At 42.4% G+C, this 13954-nt stretch overlaps 1 protein-coding gene across 1 annotated transcript in view; it reads right to left on the minus strand.

The window, feature by feature from the left end:
* Positions 1–5600: 5600 nt before the first annotated feature.
* GABRR2 (gamma-aminobutyric acid (GABA) A receptor, rho 2) overlaps positions 5601–13954 on the minus strand; it is a 40817-nt gene continuing 32463 nt past the window's right edge. The window contains exons 6-9 of the mRNA XM_009887502.1: positions 13311–13451; positions 12905–13057; positions 10634–10830; positions 5601–5909 (exon numbers count right to left, since the gene is read on the minus strand). Of these exons, the coding sequence (XP_009885804.1) occupies positions 5601–5909; positions 10634–10830; positions 12905–13057; positions 13311–13451 (800 nt within the window). The remainder of the gene's footprint in view (positions 5910–10633; positions 10831–12904; positions 13058–13310; positions 13452–13954) is intronic.

The raw sequence follows: 13954 nt of genomic DNA on the forward strand, positions 1-13954 counted from the left end.
TCAGCTTAGTGCGAGACTGGATTACATTTTAATTTTAATAGTGTTGAAGTCTTGCTGTTTTTTAAATACATTTTCCTGTTCTGTAAATTTCAGCAGGGCAGGATCTCGCTTAGTTAGACTGTACCTTGCTGTAATCTCTCCACTGTGGAAATTTGACAGACAATAGCCATTATTCAGTGGTCCCAGTATCAGCCTCGTCTGTGCGCATTTCATTTAGTCCCATTGTCTGCATTAAGGATAATAGCTGAGATCGGGCAGCCGGGACCTCAGAGGGGTTTTATCTTCCCTTGGTAAGTGTGGAGACAATCTTTTCAAAGGCACAAAAGAGGAATTAAATGACAAGTTCTCATTTATAGACAAATGGAGATTGAGAAATATACCTGCCATTTGGGCTTCTGAAAACGTGCCTTTGAATGTAAGGTAACTATTAAAATTTCTTCAGTTGTGGGCTCCAGTTTTCACAAAAGGTCTCTGTAGCTTATAGCTGTAATTAACGGCTCAGTTTTCCCAAGGAGCTTTGCATACTTCAAAGTACTTGCATGCTTCCACTACATTTCTTCTACCTTTTGAGATGCTTTTTATTTAAAATCAATTACAAATGAGGTGTTTATCCAAATCCTTTACCACTGGGCATTAGCTCATAGGTAAGAGATCTCCAACAGAATTAAAATCACATTTTAAAGTTCACACTATGAAATGAAGTCTTTTCCACTCTCCATCTGTTATTTTTATTACCAGGTTTGAATACAGCGAGCAGCACAGTGGATTGTACCCATTGTACAATGAGTTTAGCATCAGCCTGTCTTGCAAACTTCTCAACACTTCCTTTTTCAGAAGGAAAATGTGAGGGAACCCATAATTTTTATTTATGGAATAACTTGTACCACATTTCTTGGCCCTTGGCTGTCAATAAGAGTAAGTTTTCTGGGCATAATAAAAGGTAATTTACATACAATATATTACAATTCCACGTATGTACACTATTTAACATAGGTACACATCCCAGCGTCTTCCTTTATTATATGCTACCCACATACACATTATACATAGAGAGAGAAAGTTACTTTCTTTCAAAGACATTATTTGGTTAGAAGTAAGTAAAAGGACAATGGAGCCAGATGCAGAATGAGCGGGGCTGACATTTTCTCTCTTTGTCGTTGGATCAGGTTACTTGGAGAAGGCATATTCATCAGTGGGCTTCATTTGCCCAAATCCCTTATGAAAATCCTGTCCTTCGGTAGGTTAATTGTCCAGATGCTTAGTCCTTAGCAGAATTGGACCGTATCCATCAAACAGTATTCAGAGCCTAGCTTCAGGCATTATTTCTCAAAACATTGGTTGGATCTTGCAGCTAGAAGTTAGACAGTGCTCATGAAGTCTCTTGTACCCCAGGGGAGATGAAAGGTGAAATACATTCTCAAGACCACACTTCAAATATTTGTTCTAGCTTCATGCCTAGCCACTCTCCTCTTAATAAGCACAAAAATACAATTCATACGCTGAAGGAGATGTCTTGGTTTTATCTGCATATATACTTTTCATCTATTGTTTTAATGAATAATAAGTGTAAGTGGTGCCCAAGATAGAGAGATTGTTTTTTCCCTTTAATGGAAAAACAGCCTCCTTGATGGTTTTATAAGCTGTGTAATTGTGTCTGGTAGAAACAGACGTCAATGTCTATCAGTTATGTACACATGCATATAACATAACAGTTAGGTAGCCTCTCCAAAAGATGTTTATTAGCTACTATTTAAATTACAGGCAGCAGTAGTGCAAAGATAATGGGATCTAACGGACTGTCTCTGTCACCACATAACTTCTAACGGAAGAGGAGCTTTAATAAAAACAACTGGCAAAGTAAAACACTAGGACTTATTTGTTTTTTTTCCTGTGGCAAGAGGCATTATTCATTGACAATGTTCACTTTTTGGCTGTTTGGCTACATTTATCTCTGGTTTAATATCATTATAACGTGGGGGAGTTATCTGGCTTAATACCCTTATAAGGCGGGGGAGATACCCACTTTCTTCCAGTTGGAGTGATTTAGAGGATGCATTTGAACAACTCGCTGGTAGCTAAGACAAAATCCTTTGGATTCCCACCGGGTGACCTGCTCAGAAATCATAACCGTGCCCCACACACATGCTAGTTAAGCAAGTTAAGCCCCTCGGCACCTCACGAGGTAGGTAAATGTTATTGCTCCCCACTTTCCAGACAGAGGAGATGAGGCACTGACGGGTTAAATGGCACGTGCCATGGGTAACATAGAAAGACTGGCGGAATGGGGGGTACGGGAACTGACTTTCTCACTCCCCGCACTGATGCCTTCGTGGCGCAGTTCTGCTTCCTTCCCCCAGCAAAGGTTCCTTCGCTGCACTGCCCCACTGCCAGCCACGGCATTGGTTTCCATTTTACGCTCAAAACTGCTAACGCTGAAGAACGCACACTGTTATGTCCAGGCTTAGCCTCTCAAAAGATGAGTGGGCTATTTCTTTAATATTTTTTGCCTCTTTATTGCAGTGATGTCTGCCTGCCGATGTAAGAAGTATACAGGCTTCAGCTCCAAGAAGAGCTATGTGTGGTAAATGCACTGACCTGGTAGCCCAGGAGAGAAGTGGCAGGCTGGAATACAGGGCAATCCTCCCTTTCAGGTACTGCCCTTCCATGGCTCCCCTTCTCACCAGTGATTTCAGGGCTGTATTTTCTCACCACACAGAACTCTGGTAATGTCAGTTATTAATATGGCTGATGAAAGCAGAACAGTGTTGTTATATTTAGTTTCTCTTATCAATTTTCTTTCCAGTAAATCAGTGTGACTTAGCAATATTTGAGGCACAAGAAAAATTCTGGTTATTGTTGACAGCCTGGAGTTGACCTGCCATCTTCTGCATCCCTTGAGACTTAAGACATAAGAATTGCTGCTACGGTAAGCAGAAAATTTCACACGCCAACAAATAGTTATGGTTTTATTAGTAATTTTGTTTGCTTTTTTCTTTATTCATGTGATTTATCTGAAGCTGCATGGCCCAACCCCAGTCAGATGTATAACTTAATCTTATCATGGAGTCAGCTTCTAACTTCAGTCCTGGGTCTTCACATTTCAGGCTCTGCCCACCCCGCTGAGTTTCAGCTTGGTAACCAAATGTTTCGTTGAACATAATCTCCACCGCAACCAAAAAGTCATGGTGTTTTGTAAAAATACGGAGCACACCAACCTGGACATCATTCTTTTGCTGCTATCATGTTTCTGCATTCCGGTTTTGCTGTCAGCATTGTTAGCAAAGGAAATGGAGGTATCACAGGATGAAAAATGAAATGCCAAGCACAGAAGCTTGTTACAATGCTCTCCAGCAGCTTCAAAGGACTTACATCGCCCTTGGAGCCAGAGGCCAGACAGGGTCTCATTGAATCCCACAGCATTATTCTTGGCCATTTAATCTCCGACATGCCTGTGTTTCTGCAGAGATTGGTTCTGGCAAACATGTCTCCCTCTTGATCCAAAATGCCTGAACAGAAAGACAATGTGTTGATTGGGAGAGGCACATTGGGATATACAATTTCTCTGTGGGCTGCACTTTCTTCACAGGGGTGAGGAAAATCCTTGAAGGCCACCAGTGCTGCCCTTAACACTGTCTTCTGCTTCTGGAGGGAGAAAGTGATAGTCCCAGAGGTGCTGCCCATTCACCATGTGCTGACTGTACTTGCTACACACTGTCTTCCCTCTCATTTTAGAGGGCATGTGCTACATATCACATGCTGTGCTCAAGATATATGGAGAACACATGCCTTAACCTCATAGATAGAGCTCAGAGGGTTGTGGTTAGTGGCGCAGAGTCTAGTTGGAGGTTAGTAACAAGTGGTGTCCCTCAGGGGTCAGTACTGGGCCCAGTTTTGTTCAACATATTCATCAATGATCTGGATGAAGGGATAGAGTGTACCATCAGCATGTTTGCTGATGACACAAAACTGGGAGGAGTGGCTGACACGCCGGAAGGCTGTGCTGCCTTACAGCGTGACCTCGCCAGGCTGGAGAGTTGGGCAGAAAGAAACCTTATGAAGTTCAACAAGGGTAAGTGTAGGGTACTGCACCTGGGGAGGAATAACCCCATGCACCAGTACAGGTTGGGGGCTGACCTCCTGGAGAGCAGCTCTGTGGAGAGGGACCTGGGAGTCCTGGTGGACAACAGGATGACCATGAGCCAGCAATGTGCCCTGGCGGCCAAGAAGGCGAATGGCATCCTGGGGTGCATCAAGAAGAGTGTGGCCAGCAGGTCGAGGGAGGTCATCCTCCCCCTCTACTCTGCCCTGGTGAGACCGCATCTGGAGTACTGTGTCCAGTTCTGGGCTCCCCAGTTCAAGAAAGACAGGGAACTGCTGGAGAGGGTCCAGCAAAGGGCAACAAAGATGATTAGGGGACTGGAGCACCTTTCTTATGAGGAAAGGCTGAGGGACTTGGGTCTCTTTAGTCTAGAGAAAAGAAGATTGAGGGGGGATCTTATTAATACATACAAATACTTAAAGGGAGGATGCCAGGGGGATGGGAGTAGTCTTTTTTCAGTGGCGCCCAGTGATAGGACGAGGGTTAATGGGCATAAACTTGAACATAGGAAGTTCCATCTTAACATGAGAAGGAACTTCTTTACTTTGAGGGTAGTGGAGCACTGGAACAGGCTGCCCAGAGAGGTGGTGCAGTCTCCCACTCTGGAGACATTCAAAACCCGCCTGGACGCTGTCCTGTGTAATGTGCTGTAGGTGACCCTGCTCTGGCAGGAGGGTTGGACTAGATGATCTCCAGAGGTCCCTTCCAACCCTAACAATTCTGTGAATTCTGTGAACCTCCCTGTTTTCATTACTCATGTACCCCGGGACCCACCTTCTGTGAGTCTGTGGGCTTCTTTGCTCTGCTTCATCATCACTCCTTACTTCTAATCTACAAAAAAATGACCAAACATACCACCCACACTCTGTAACCAACGCTGTTGATCCTGGTCAGTCAGCTGTACCACCAGTATCGATGAAGGTCTTATCCAGAGAAAGCAGAATTTGGACCCTAAAAGGAGATTGTGTTCATAAACCAACGGAAAGAAACATGATGTTCACACAATGAACAAAACCAAAAGAATTTGCTCAAAACCAGAGATTTTGAAATGGAAAGGCCTCATTTAGTTCCCTTACAGGAGATGCACTGTCCAGACCCCTCCTTGCAAGTTGCATTTGTCTAATCCCTCAGGAGAGCCTACGTGAGCATTGTGTCTGGTTGTCCATTGCACAGCAGGCACCACCAGCATGGCCGGCCCCGAGTGAACATACAGCACCTTTTGGGTGAGCGGTGAGCACATATTTTCAAGTATGAGAAACGACAAGTGTCATAAAGCAAACAGGAGCTGGGGTGTGAGTTGGAAAGCAACCAGCACAGCAGGTTCCTCCATGATGCCTGTCCACGGAGTTGCCCACTGGAGGATGTGTCCTCCCCTTTACCCTCCAAAGAAGCAATAAAATAATCTGTCTTCTGGCTTTGCATCCAGATTAGACTGAAAAAGAATCAACAAAAGAGAGTTTTGTAAATGTCTTCTGCTTCAGTCACCGCTGTACCAGCACACTTAGCTAAAGACAGACCAATATATCAAATTAAAAAATATATAGGTGCCTGGAAATATTAATCTTGAGTATTTATCAATTGCATGAGTGTTCTGGATGATGCGCAAGCCTACATGGCCCTTCAGGCCTCTCTTCCTTGATGAGTTAGATTCATTGCTCATAGCTAAGTGCACAACCATCTTTTCTTGTTTTTCTTCCTCTGGGACCATCTGGTTTCTTGTATATCCTGCCAGGCTGTTGGCATCAGATTCGCTGTAGTTTCCATCCAGCATCATAGTTTTCGAATGAGGCATTCCACATGTACATGGAAACTAGGAACATAAACAAGAAATATAGCTGAACACTGGAAGAACACATTAGCAACAGAAATTATGCCTTTCTATTAACAGACAGCCTGTAAACAGTTGAGCTTGAAATTTTAGTTGACATACTCTAAGTTTCTCTTTGAACAAAAAAGTTACTTGTTTTTTCTTGTGTTCCAAAAAGGGAAAGACATAGTTTACCTACGCCGCTTGGACAAGCAGCTTCAGAAAATATTAGAACAGTGCTTTAGCAGACATAAAAACCAACCAAAAGGTTTCGTTAGCTAGCTCTGTTCAGCCTTGTTATCCTGAGATTCCTTATTTTGCAGTCTTTGTATTTATAAATATTCAAGGACAAGATACAGTTTTATTTGTGGAAATGGCTTATCCAGTACATGTTACAGAAAAAAAAGGACCAAGTTCTGGTTTCACAGATGGACATTCTCTTTGTAAATATGATTTTAAACCAAGGAGAGGACCAGTTAAAAGTCTAATGTAAAATACCAGCTCTTTTGAAGTCGATATAAAAACTTGCATTGACTTCAGCAGGACCAGCATGCATCCCACAAGTCTAAGAAAACCAATGAATACAGGTAGAATTTGGAATAGCAAATAGTTTATTCTACTGTTTAAATTCTGCAGGTTTTCTGTCTCAGAAATATGGATTATATATTTGTATGTAATGAAAAGGAACTCCAAACCCTCCTTTCTGCTAGGAGTTCCTGCCTCTGATTCCCCACAGACCGCTTTCCTTACCCAATAACGCTTTGCTGTCAATTCCTTCCTCCACCAACTTTGATGTGTGGGTTTTCCAAGGACACGTTTTCAAGGATAAGTTCCGTTAAAATAATTAAGTGTATATACACAGAAATGTATATATTCTGAATACACATATATAAAAATATATAAAATGTACATATACCTGAATATGCCATATTCAGGATGCCACTGGAAAACTCTGCACTCAAAGCTTTTTCTTCAAATTATTTAACTAACAGGTCACATTGCTTACTGAAAACCTGAAAATCAATTTAGGAGTTGTTTTCTATGTTCTAGTCATAACCAAATGATTTGGTATCAGCAGATTGTGTGCAGAAAAAAATGACAAATTTGTAGCCCATTTGCTTTACTTGTTAGACCCATCACACCAGGAATTTTTTGGAGCATTCCATGGGTACAGCTGAACATCAGTTGGGTTTTAAGACATATTTTATACTAAACAGGTGTATCAAAAAAAAAAAAAACCCACAACCAAACAAAACAACATAAAGAAAAACAACTACCACCAAAAAAACACAGGGAAGAATTACATCAGGCTTTTTATCATCAACTGATGACAGGTCCAGGAGAAGGCGGGTGGGTGGAAGGAAAAGCAGATAATGGCAATAAGCTAATTGCTGCAGGACGCAGCAGAGAAAGAAATTCTGCGGATTTACTCTTAGTCCCCTGGTCAAATTACAGTTCTGTTGGCTTCATGTACATGTGAGGACAGTCAGCCCTCTGGACAAGGGAGCCTAATGTACTAGAAACCCACCTCCACAGAGTCTTAAATTACACCCATCTTCACATAGGCACATACATGTAGAAGTATGCTACACGATTTCACCCTGCAGCGATTTTAGCCTATGTCTAAAGTAATAAATTAAACACAGCCAAAGAGCCTCCCTGGGCACGGGAACTCAGCTGACAATACTATTAGAGTGTCAGAAACTACTCTGTCCTGACTTTTGTCCAAGCCAACAAGCACCAAAAGTTCCCATATATGGTTCGAGAATTAGCATGAGCCATGGACCGTTTGCCACAGGCAGTTCACAACAACTACTCTGATATTGATGAAAAGAAAGTTTAGTTTTAGATACTCTATGTCCATCAGCCTTGGTCCCAGGCACCTTTAATTTCTTATTTTAGACATAACGCAGAGCTCTTCTCTGGGAAGCCTGACACAAGTAGTGTTCCTCAGGGGTCAGTACTGGGACTGGTGCTGTCTAACATCTTTGTTGGTAACATGGATGCTGGGATGGAGTGCACCCTCAGCAAGTTTGCCGACGACACCAAGTTGTGTGGAGCAGTCAACATGCTCGAGGGGAGGGATGCCATCCAGAGGGACCTGGACAGGCTTGAGAGGTGGGCCTGTGTGAACCTCATGAAGTTCCACAAGGCCAAGTGCAAGGTCCTGCACATGGGCTGGGGCAATCGCATGCACAAATAAAGGCTGGGCAGAGAATGGATTGAGAGCAGCCCTGAGGAGGACTTGGGGGTGTTGATTGATGAGAAGCTCAACATGACTCGGCAATGTACGTTTGCAGCCCAGAAGGCCAACCGCATTCTGGGCTGCACCAAAAGAAGCATGGCCAGCAAGTCGAGGGAGGTGATTCTGACACTCTACTCTGGTCTCGTGAGACCCCACCTGGAATAGGGCATCCAGCTCTGGAACCCCCAACATAAGAAGGACATGGACCTGTTGAAGTGCGTCCAGAGGAGGGCCATGAAGATGACCAGAGGGCTGGAGCACCTCTCCTATGAGAGTTGGGATTGTTCAGCCTGGAGAAGAGAAGGCTCTGGGGACAACTTAGAGCAGCCTTCCACTATCTGAAGGGGGCCTACAAGAAGGCTGGAGAGGGACTTTTTACAAGGGTATATCATGATAGGATGAGGGGGAATGGTTTCAGGCTGGAAGAGAGTAGATTTAGAATAGATATTAGGAAGAAATTTTTCACTATGAGGGTGGTGAGGCACTGGAACGAATTGCCCAGGGAAGTTATGGATGCCTCATCCCTGGAGGTGTTCAAGGCCAGGCTGGATGGGGCTTTGAGCAACCTGGTCTAGTGGAAGGTGTCCCTGCCCATGGCAGGGGGGTTGGAAGTAGATGATCTTAAAGGTCTCTTCCAGCCTAATCCATTCTGTGATTCTATGGTATTCAAATTCTTTAGGTCTTTCACAGGGGAGCAGCATTGGCTGGCAAGGTGTACATTTACAGTGAGAAATGTCTCTTCTGCTTCTTCAAGAGCATTCACTTATATTTTGCCACAATCGTCTCAAGTAATGCTGCTTATTATCTCTGTTCCTATTACCACTGTTGAGGACTAACATTGTCACATGCTGAAGACTGGATAGAATATTTTACCTTGTGTTGTAAAAAGGCATTTGCTGAATATAGAATCCAACGCACAAGACTCTATAAAGGGCAGATTTCTCATATAAATAACAAGCTATGCCACCACTGGATGGGGAAATCTTTCCTGAAAACTTAGCAGAACAGTAACAAACCCTCTCAAGTTCATTTCATCCCTCTGATACAGAAGGAGAGTTTTCCAGCCATAAAAAAACAAACAAACAAACAAACAAAAAACCAAAAAAAAAAAACCCACCCAGGTTTATTCTAGGCAAGTCGAACCTAGAAAGGATGATTTTTGTTATTTCCTGAGTACTGTCAAGATGCACTTTATACAAATGCTGTCTTCTTTGGACATTGGAAGCCTGAGCAGAGCTGACTAAAAGGCCACATGACTTGCTGTGCATGCACAGAGCATCTCTGCCTTGTGTTGCAAAGAATTGCTGGGCCCTAGAATGGGGGCACAGATAAATCAAGATACCCAGGATCTGTTCAAGTAGCTTTCCAGAATCACACTATTGTTAAGAAGACTTCAAAAAGAAGTCAAATTTTGTCACAGGAATCTGTTGAATTTATTCCAACTGCTTTTAAAAATGTATCTGACTAAATTTTTGATGAGGTGTCAAATAGGAAAGGTAGTGGGCTGATAGGTGGTCTATTCTGTACTTCAAGGAAGTCATAGGAAGAAGTGCAAGGGGAAGGGAAGGACATGCAAAGCTGAGAGAGCAGTTCAGAGAGGGAAAAGTCATGGTCAAGTCACATGAAAGGTGATGTCTGCATTGCCATTTCTGAAAGGCTGATACAAATTTCTCCAAGAGTCAGAGGCAGCAGGTGACCAATGTTACCTGTCAACTAATGTTGGCAGTTCCTAATGGGAAGAAAGAAACTGTAAAACATGGTTATGTTCTGGATGTGTGCAGACTGAAAAAAATTTGGTTCCAAGCCTTAATGTTCAAAAGGTGATGGTGTTTTGTTTAATGACAAAGAAGGGATCATGGGCCTGTAGGATAATTCAGGCTGGAAGGGAACTCAGGAGCTCTCTAGTCCTATCTCCTGCTCACAGCAGGAACTGGGTGTTCAGAAATGTATCTGGTCAGGTCTTGAAAACCTCCAAGAATGCAGGGTAAGACCCTTCATAGCACATTAAAAAGTACAAGCATAAACTTGGCTGACTGTTGTTTCTGTTTGGTAGCAGGGAACAACTCCACTATTACATCTATTGAATCCAGTTTCCAGAGTAAAGCTGACTGTAGAGGGGGGAAATGAATTTGCTCCGAATAACACCTTTAGCTTAAAAATATAGCAATTGTGGCAGCTGCAGTTAAGTATCAGATTTGATACTTTCCCCTCTTGTGATCCCCACACAGTCCAGGGTTGCAGACTTCCCCAGTTCAGATCACACACTCCTCTTTGACGTTTCTGCGAAGACCCATGAGGCCATCTCCTGTTTTTCTGGTGTTAGCAATTCAGCCTGAGGTAGAGTGGTCCAAACATATCTGATTATACACACATGGATGTCAGTGTTTTCCCATTTATAGACACAAACCAGTTAATATAAAGACCAGATCAGCTGTAAGAAAAAAAGGAATAAATGGATGAACAAAATGAAAGCTTTTCTCACCCTCTCCCGCAGTTTCCTCTCCTTCCGCTCTTGCACCGTAGTCAGGTAATTCACTGCTGCATATTCCAGCACTGAGAGGAAGACAAACACAAAACTGACCCACAAGTAAATGTCCACTGCTTTGATGTAGGAAACACGAGGCATGGAGGCATTCACCCCAGTGATAATCGTTGACATGGTTAGCACAGTGGTTATCCCTGGAAAGAACCAAGAGAAATAAATGTTATTAAATGATACAGCCCATAAGGCTTTTGCCTCAAGAAAAACAGAAATTATGCTCTACGTGATATTCTGAGAGATGTTAGAGATGAAATAAATTTGTGATAAGTATCTCTCCTGCTAATGCAGAACTGTTCCACTGTCTGCATTTTTGTGCACATGATGGGTTTAGTTTTGAGGAGCGAAGAAGCAGTCATCATTTTGCTAGGGAGAACATTTAACTCCCGTCTTAACCTCTGGGCTTTTAGCACAGCACTTAGAGTCAGGTCAGCTAAGACCAGCGGTGACAAGGACTCCTGTTTCCTAGCTGTACCAATCTGTGTTACAGGCACTGCCAGAAAGCAATCTAGTGTCGACTTCTGGTGACAGCTACAGAAGATTTGATCTGAATCACTGATCTTAAAAGGGACATGCAATAATGATAAAATGGTTCGCATGAGACCATGCAAAAGAAAAGCATTCTGTTTTTACCTCTAGGAATATTTGTCTACAGTTCAAGCCGTGTGAACCAAAAAGTTTTGAACAACAACCGTTGTATTACATATATAGACGCGTGCATGTGTATGTGTTTATAAACTTATATGTATGCATTTATGTTTATATACTTATATATGTGCGTGAATATGTATATATAAAGACATATGTATGCGTATATATATATATTTAGATAGATATAGATAAAATCCTGCAAAAGAGTATATACTTTGGATCATCATGGAGAGAAAAATATTTGCAAGTTCCCAAAGCCACTTAAACAGAGAAAACAGAACCAAAAAGGATACATAACTACTTCAGCAATTTCAAAACAGTGACCACTGTAAACACAACTACTGTTGTTCACTTTTCATCAGGATCTAATTTTTTTAAAATAATATCCACTGAACACATTTCTTTCAGTGGAGCAGACTCCAGACTGCCTCTTCTCATGGCTTTGCTGCAGTGCATAGCTCTCTAAGTGAGACAACCTTGTGGGGCTAAAACATTGTTTTTATGCTTTTAGTATTGGAAGCCTTACATATTAACATTCAGAGATTTTTCCTATTACATTTTTGCCTTCCTCTAAGCTATGCATGGAGTGATAAACAAATCGTCTCTCCTTAGAATCACAGAATCATTCAGGTTGGAGAAGACCTTTATGATCATCAAGTCCAACCATTAACTTCTTACTACCAAGTTCACTAAACCACATCCCTTTTTTATACTCAGTTGAAAGAATTTCCTCCAGTCCGGATGTAGACAAAGCTCCTCCTGATGGGTGTTAGATGTTCAGAGCAGCAAATTTGTGTGTGCAGGACTTTCAAACAGCGCCGCCTTCACTTTCCCACTCCCTCAAATGAGAGACTTCCCTACGCCAGAAACGTTGGACCCTCAGTGCAAGGCACCCTTGGGAGAGGAGATACCCAGCCTCCGACTCACCTCGGGGCTGGTGGCCTCTCATCCACAGCACTGCAGATGTGAGAGAAAAGCCACATTGCCTTCACTGCCCTGTTGTTGTCTGAGGCCTGATGTTACAGAGATGCCCTGAGTGTCCCCCGGGGCAGACCGGATGGAGGGACACCTAAGTCTGCAGGTGCCAATAGGACTTGCTGCCTGCCTTTCCCAACGTTCTGTGGCAGCTGGGACATGGCAGGATCCTGCTCGTGAAAAGCACTCATGAAAATTCTAACAGAATCAACTCCCTGTAGGTGGCTAAACTCCTGTGAAACTCTACCCTCACCAATGGCAATGCGTGTCTCAAAACTGCAGGACTGGACAACAGGGAAAAATCTTGATTCATTGACTCATAATTACTGAAATCTCTCTTCTCTGCCCAATTATACTTTTAAAACCACAGCCCTTTCTGTCCTGAGAGAAGTATAGATCAAGAGGACTGCTTAGTGCTGAAGGACTTTTAAAACAAACTTCAACTTCTACATTATATTAATCATCAGATAAAACAAACATTTGCTTGCCCGGTATCTTTAGCCATCAAAATGAACAGTTCCCTTTCCTACCAAAACTTTCACATTCAAAGATTTTCATGCAATCATGGCTTGTTGCAGTTGCTCTCACCCAAAGAGACTCTGGCAGGAACTGCTCGTCGATCAATCCAGAAGGACACCCAGGACAACATAACCATGAGGGTGGCAGGGAAGTAGGTTTGGAGCAAGAAGAAGAAGATGTGTCGGCGTAAAGTGAAGTTTATGTAGAGGCGATTGTACCAACCTTTGAGAGAGGAGGAAAGCCAGAATCAGTGAGAAAAGCCTGGATGGTAGGCACAGAGACACAACATCTTTCTTTTGTGTGTTCTTTTTTTTTATTCCTAAAGGGTAGTGAAAAGAGAAACTGATCTTTCAAAACATGTATTGTCCAGACGGTGAAGACTACATTTCACTGACATATAATCCCAAGAGCTCTCTTGCAAGTAGTTAATGCAGCATTAGCTTTAGCAATAGCATCAAAACAGAAAAGATCATACCTGTGCTACTGTAGAAAGCCAGTCTCGACGTAGTGTGGAATTTTTGTATCAAAAACTGAGACAAAGAAATCTTTTCATCCGTTTTCAGAGATTCATTCCCATTTTTCCAATACAGCATCAGATCTTCATCAGTGTAAGCATCTTAGGTAAAGAAGAAACGCGATGTGATGTGACTTTATCTTGGAGGGGAAGAAAAGTTAATAGATGATCCAGACAAAATTAGCAAACACAAAGGCATCTTTGTAATGCCACAAATGAGTTTGCTAACAACAGTAAGTTAAAAAGATCTTTCCATACGATACACCATGACAACAACAACAGCAAAAATCCCGGTCATCCTGATTCAGGGAAATACACCCTTTTTTTACTCCACACTGATGAAATGACAGCTAGAATGGTACTTTTCTGAGCATCACGTATCAAAAATCATAGACAAGTAATTGCTAACTGATAAGAATAACTCAGGAAATAGTCATGGGTAAAATGACTGAATTGAGAGGAAGGAGGAAACACAGAGATCTCAAACTATCTTAGAATGATAAAAGAAAAAGTGACAGGTGTGATTGGAAGCAGAAATCTGGACATATTTGAAGATGGTAAATGAAAAACTTAAAGAATTAGTGAGCGCACTAGGTAGCAGGAAT

This window comes from Charadrius vociferus, unplaced genomic scaffold, assembly GCF_000708025.1.
Source record: "Charadrius vociferus isolate BGI_N301 unplaced genomic scaffold, ASM70802v2 scaffold185, whole genome shotgun sequence".
Lineage (NCBI taxonomy): Eukaryota > Metazoa > Chordata > Aves > Charadriiformes > Charadriidae > Charadrius > Charadrius vociferus.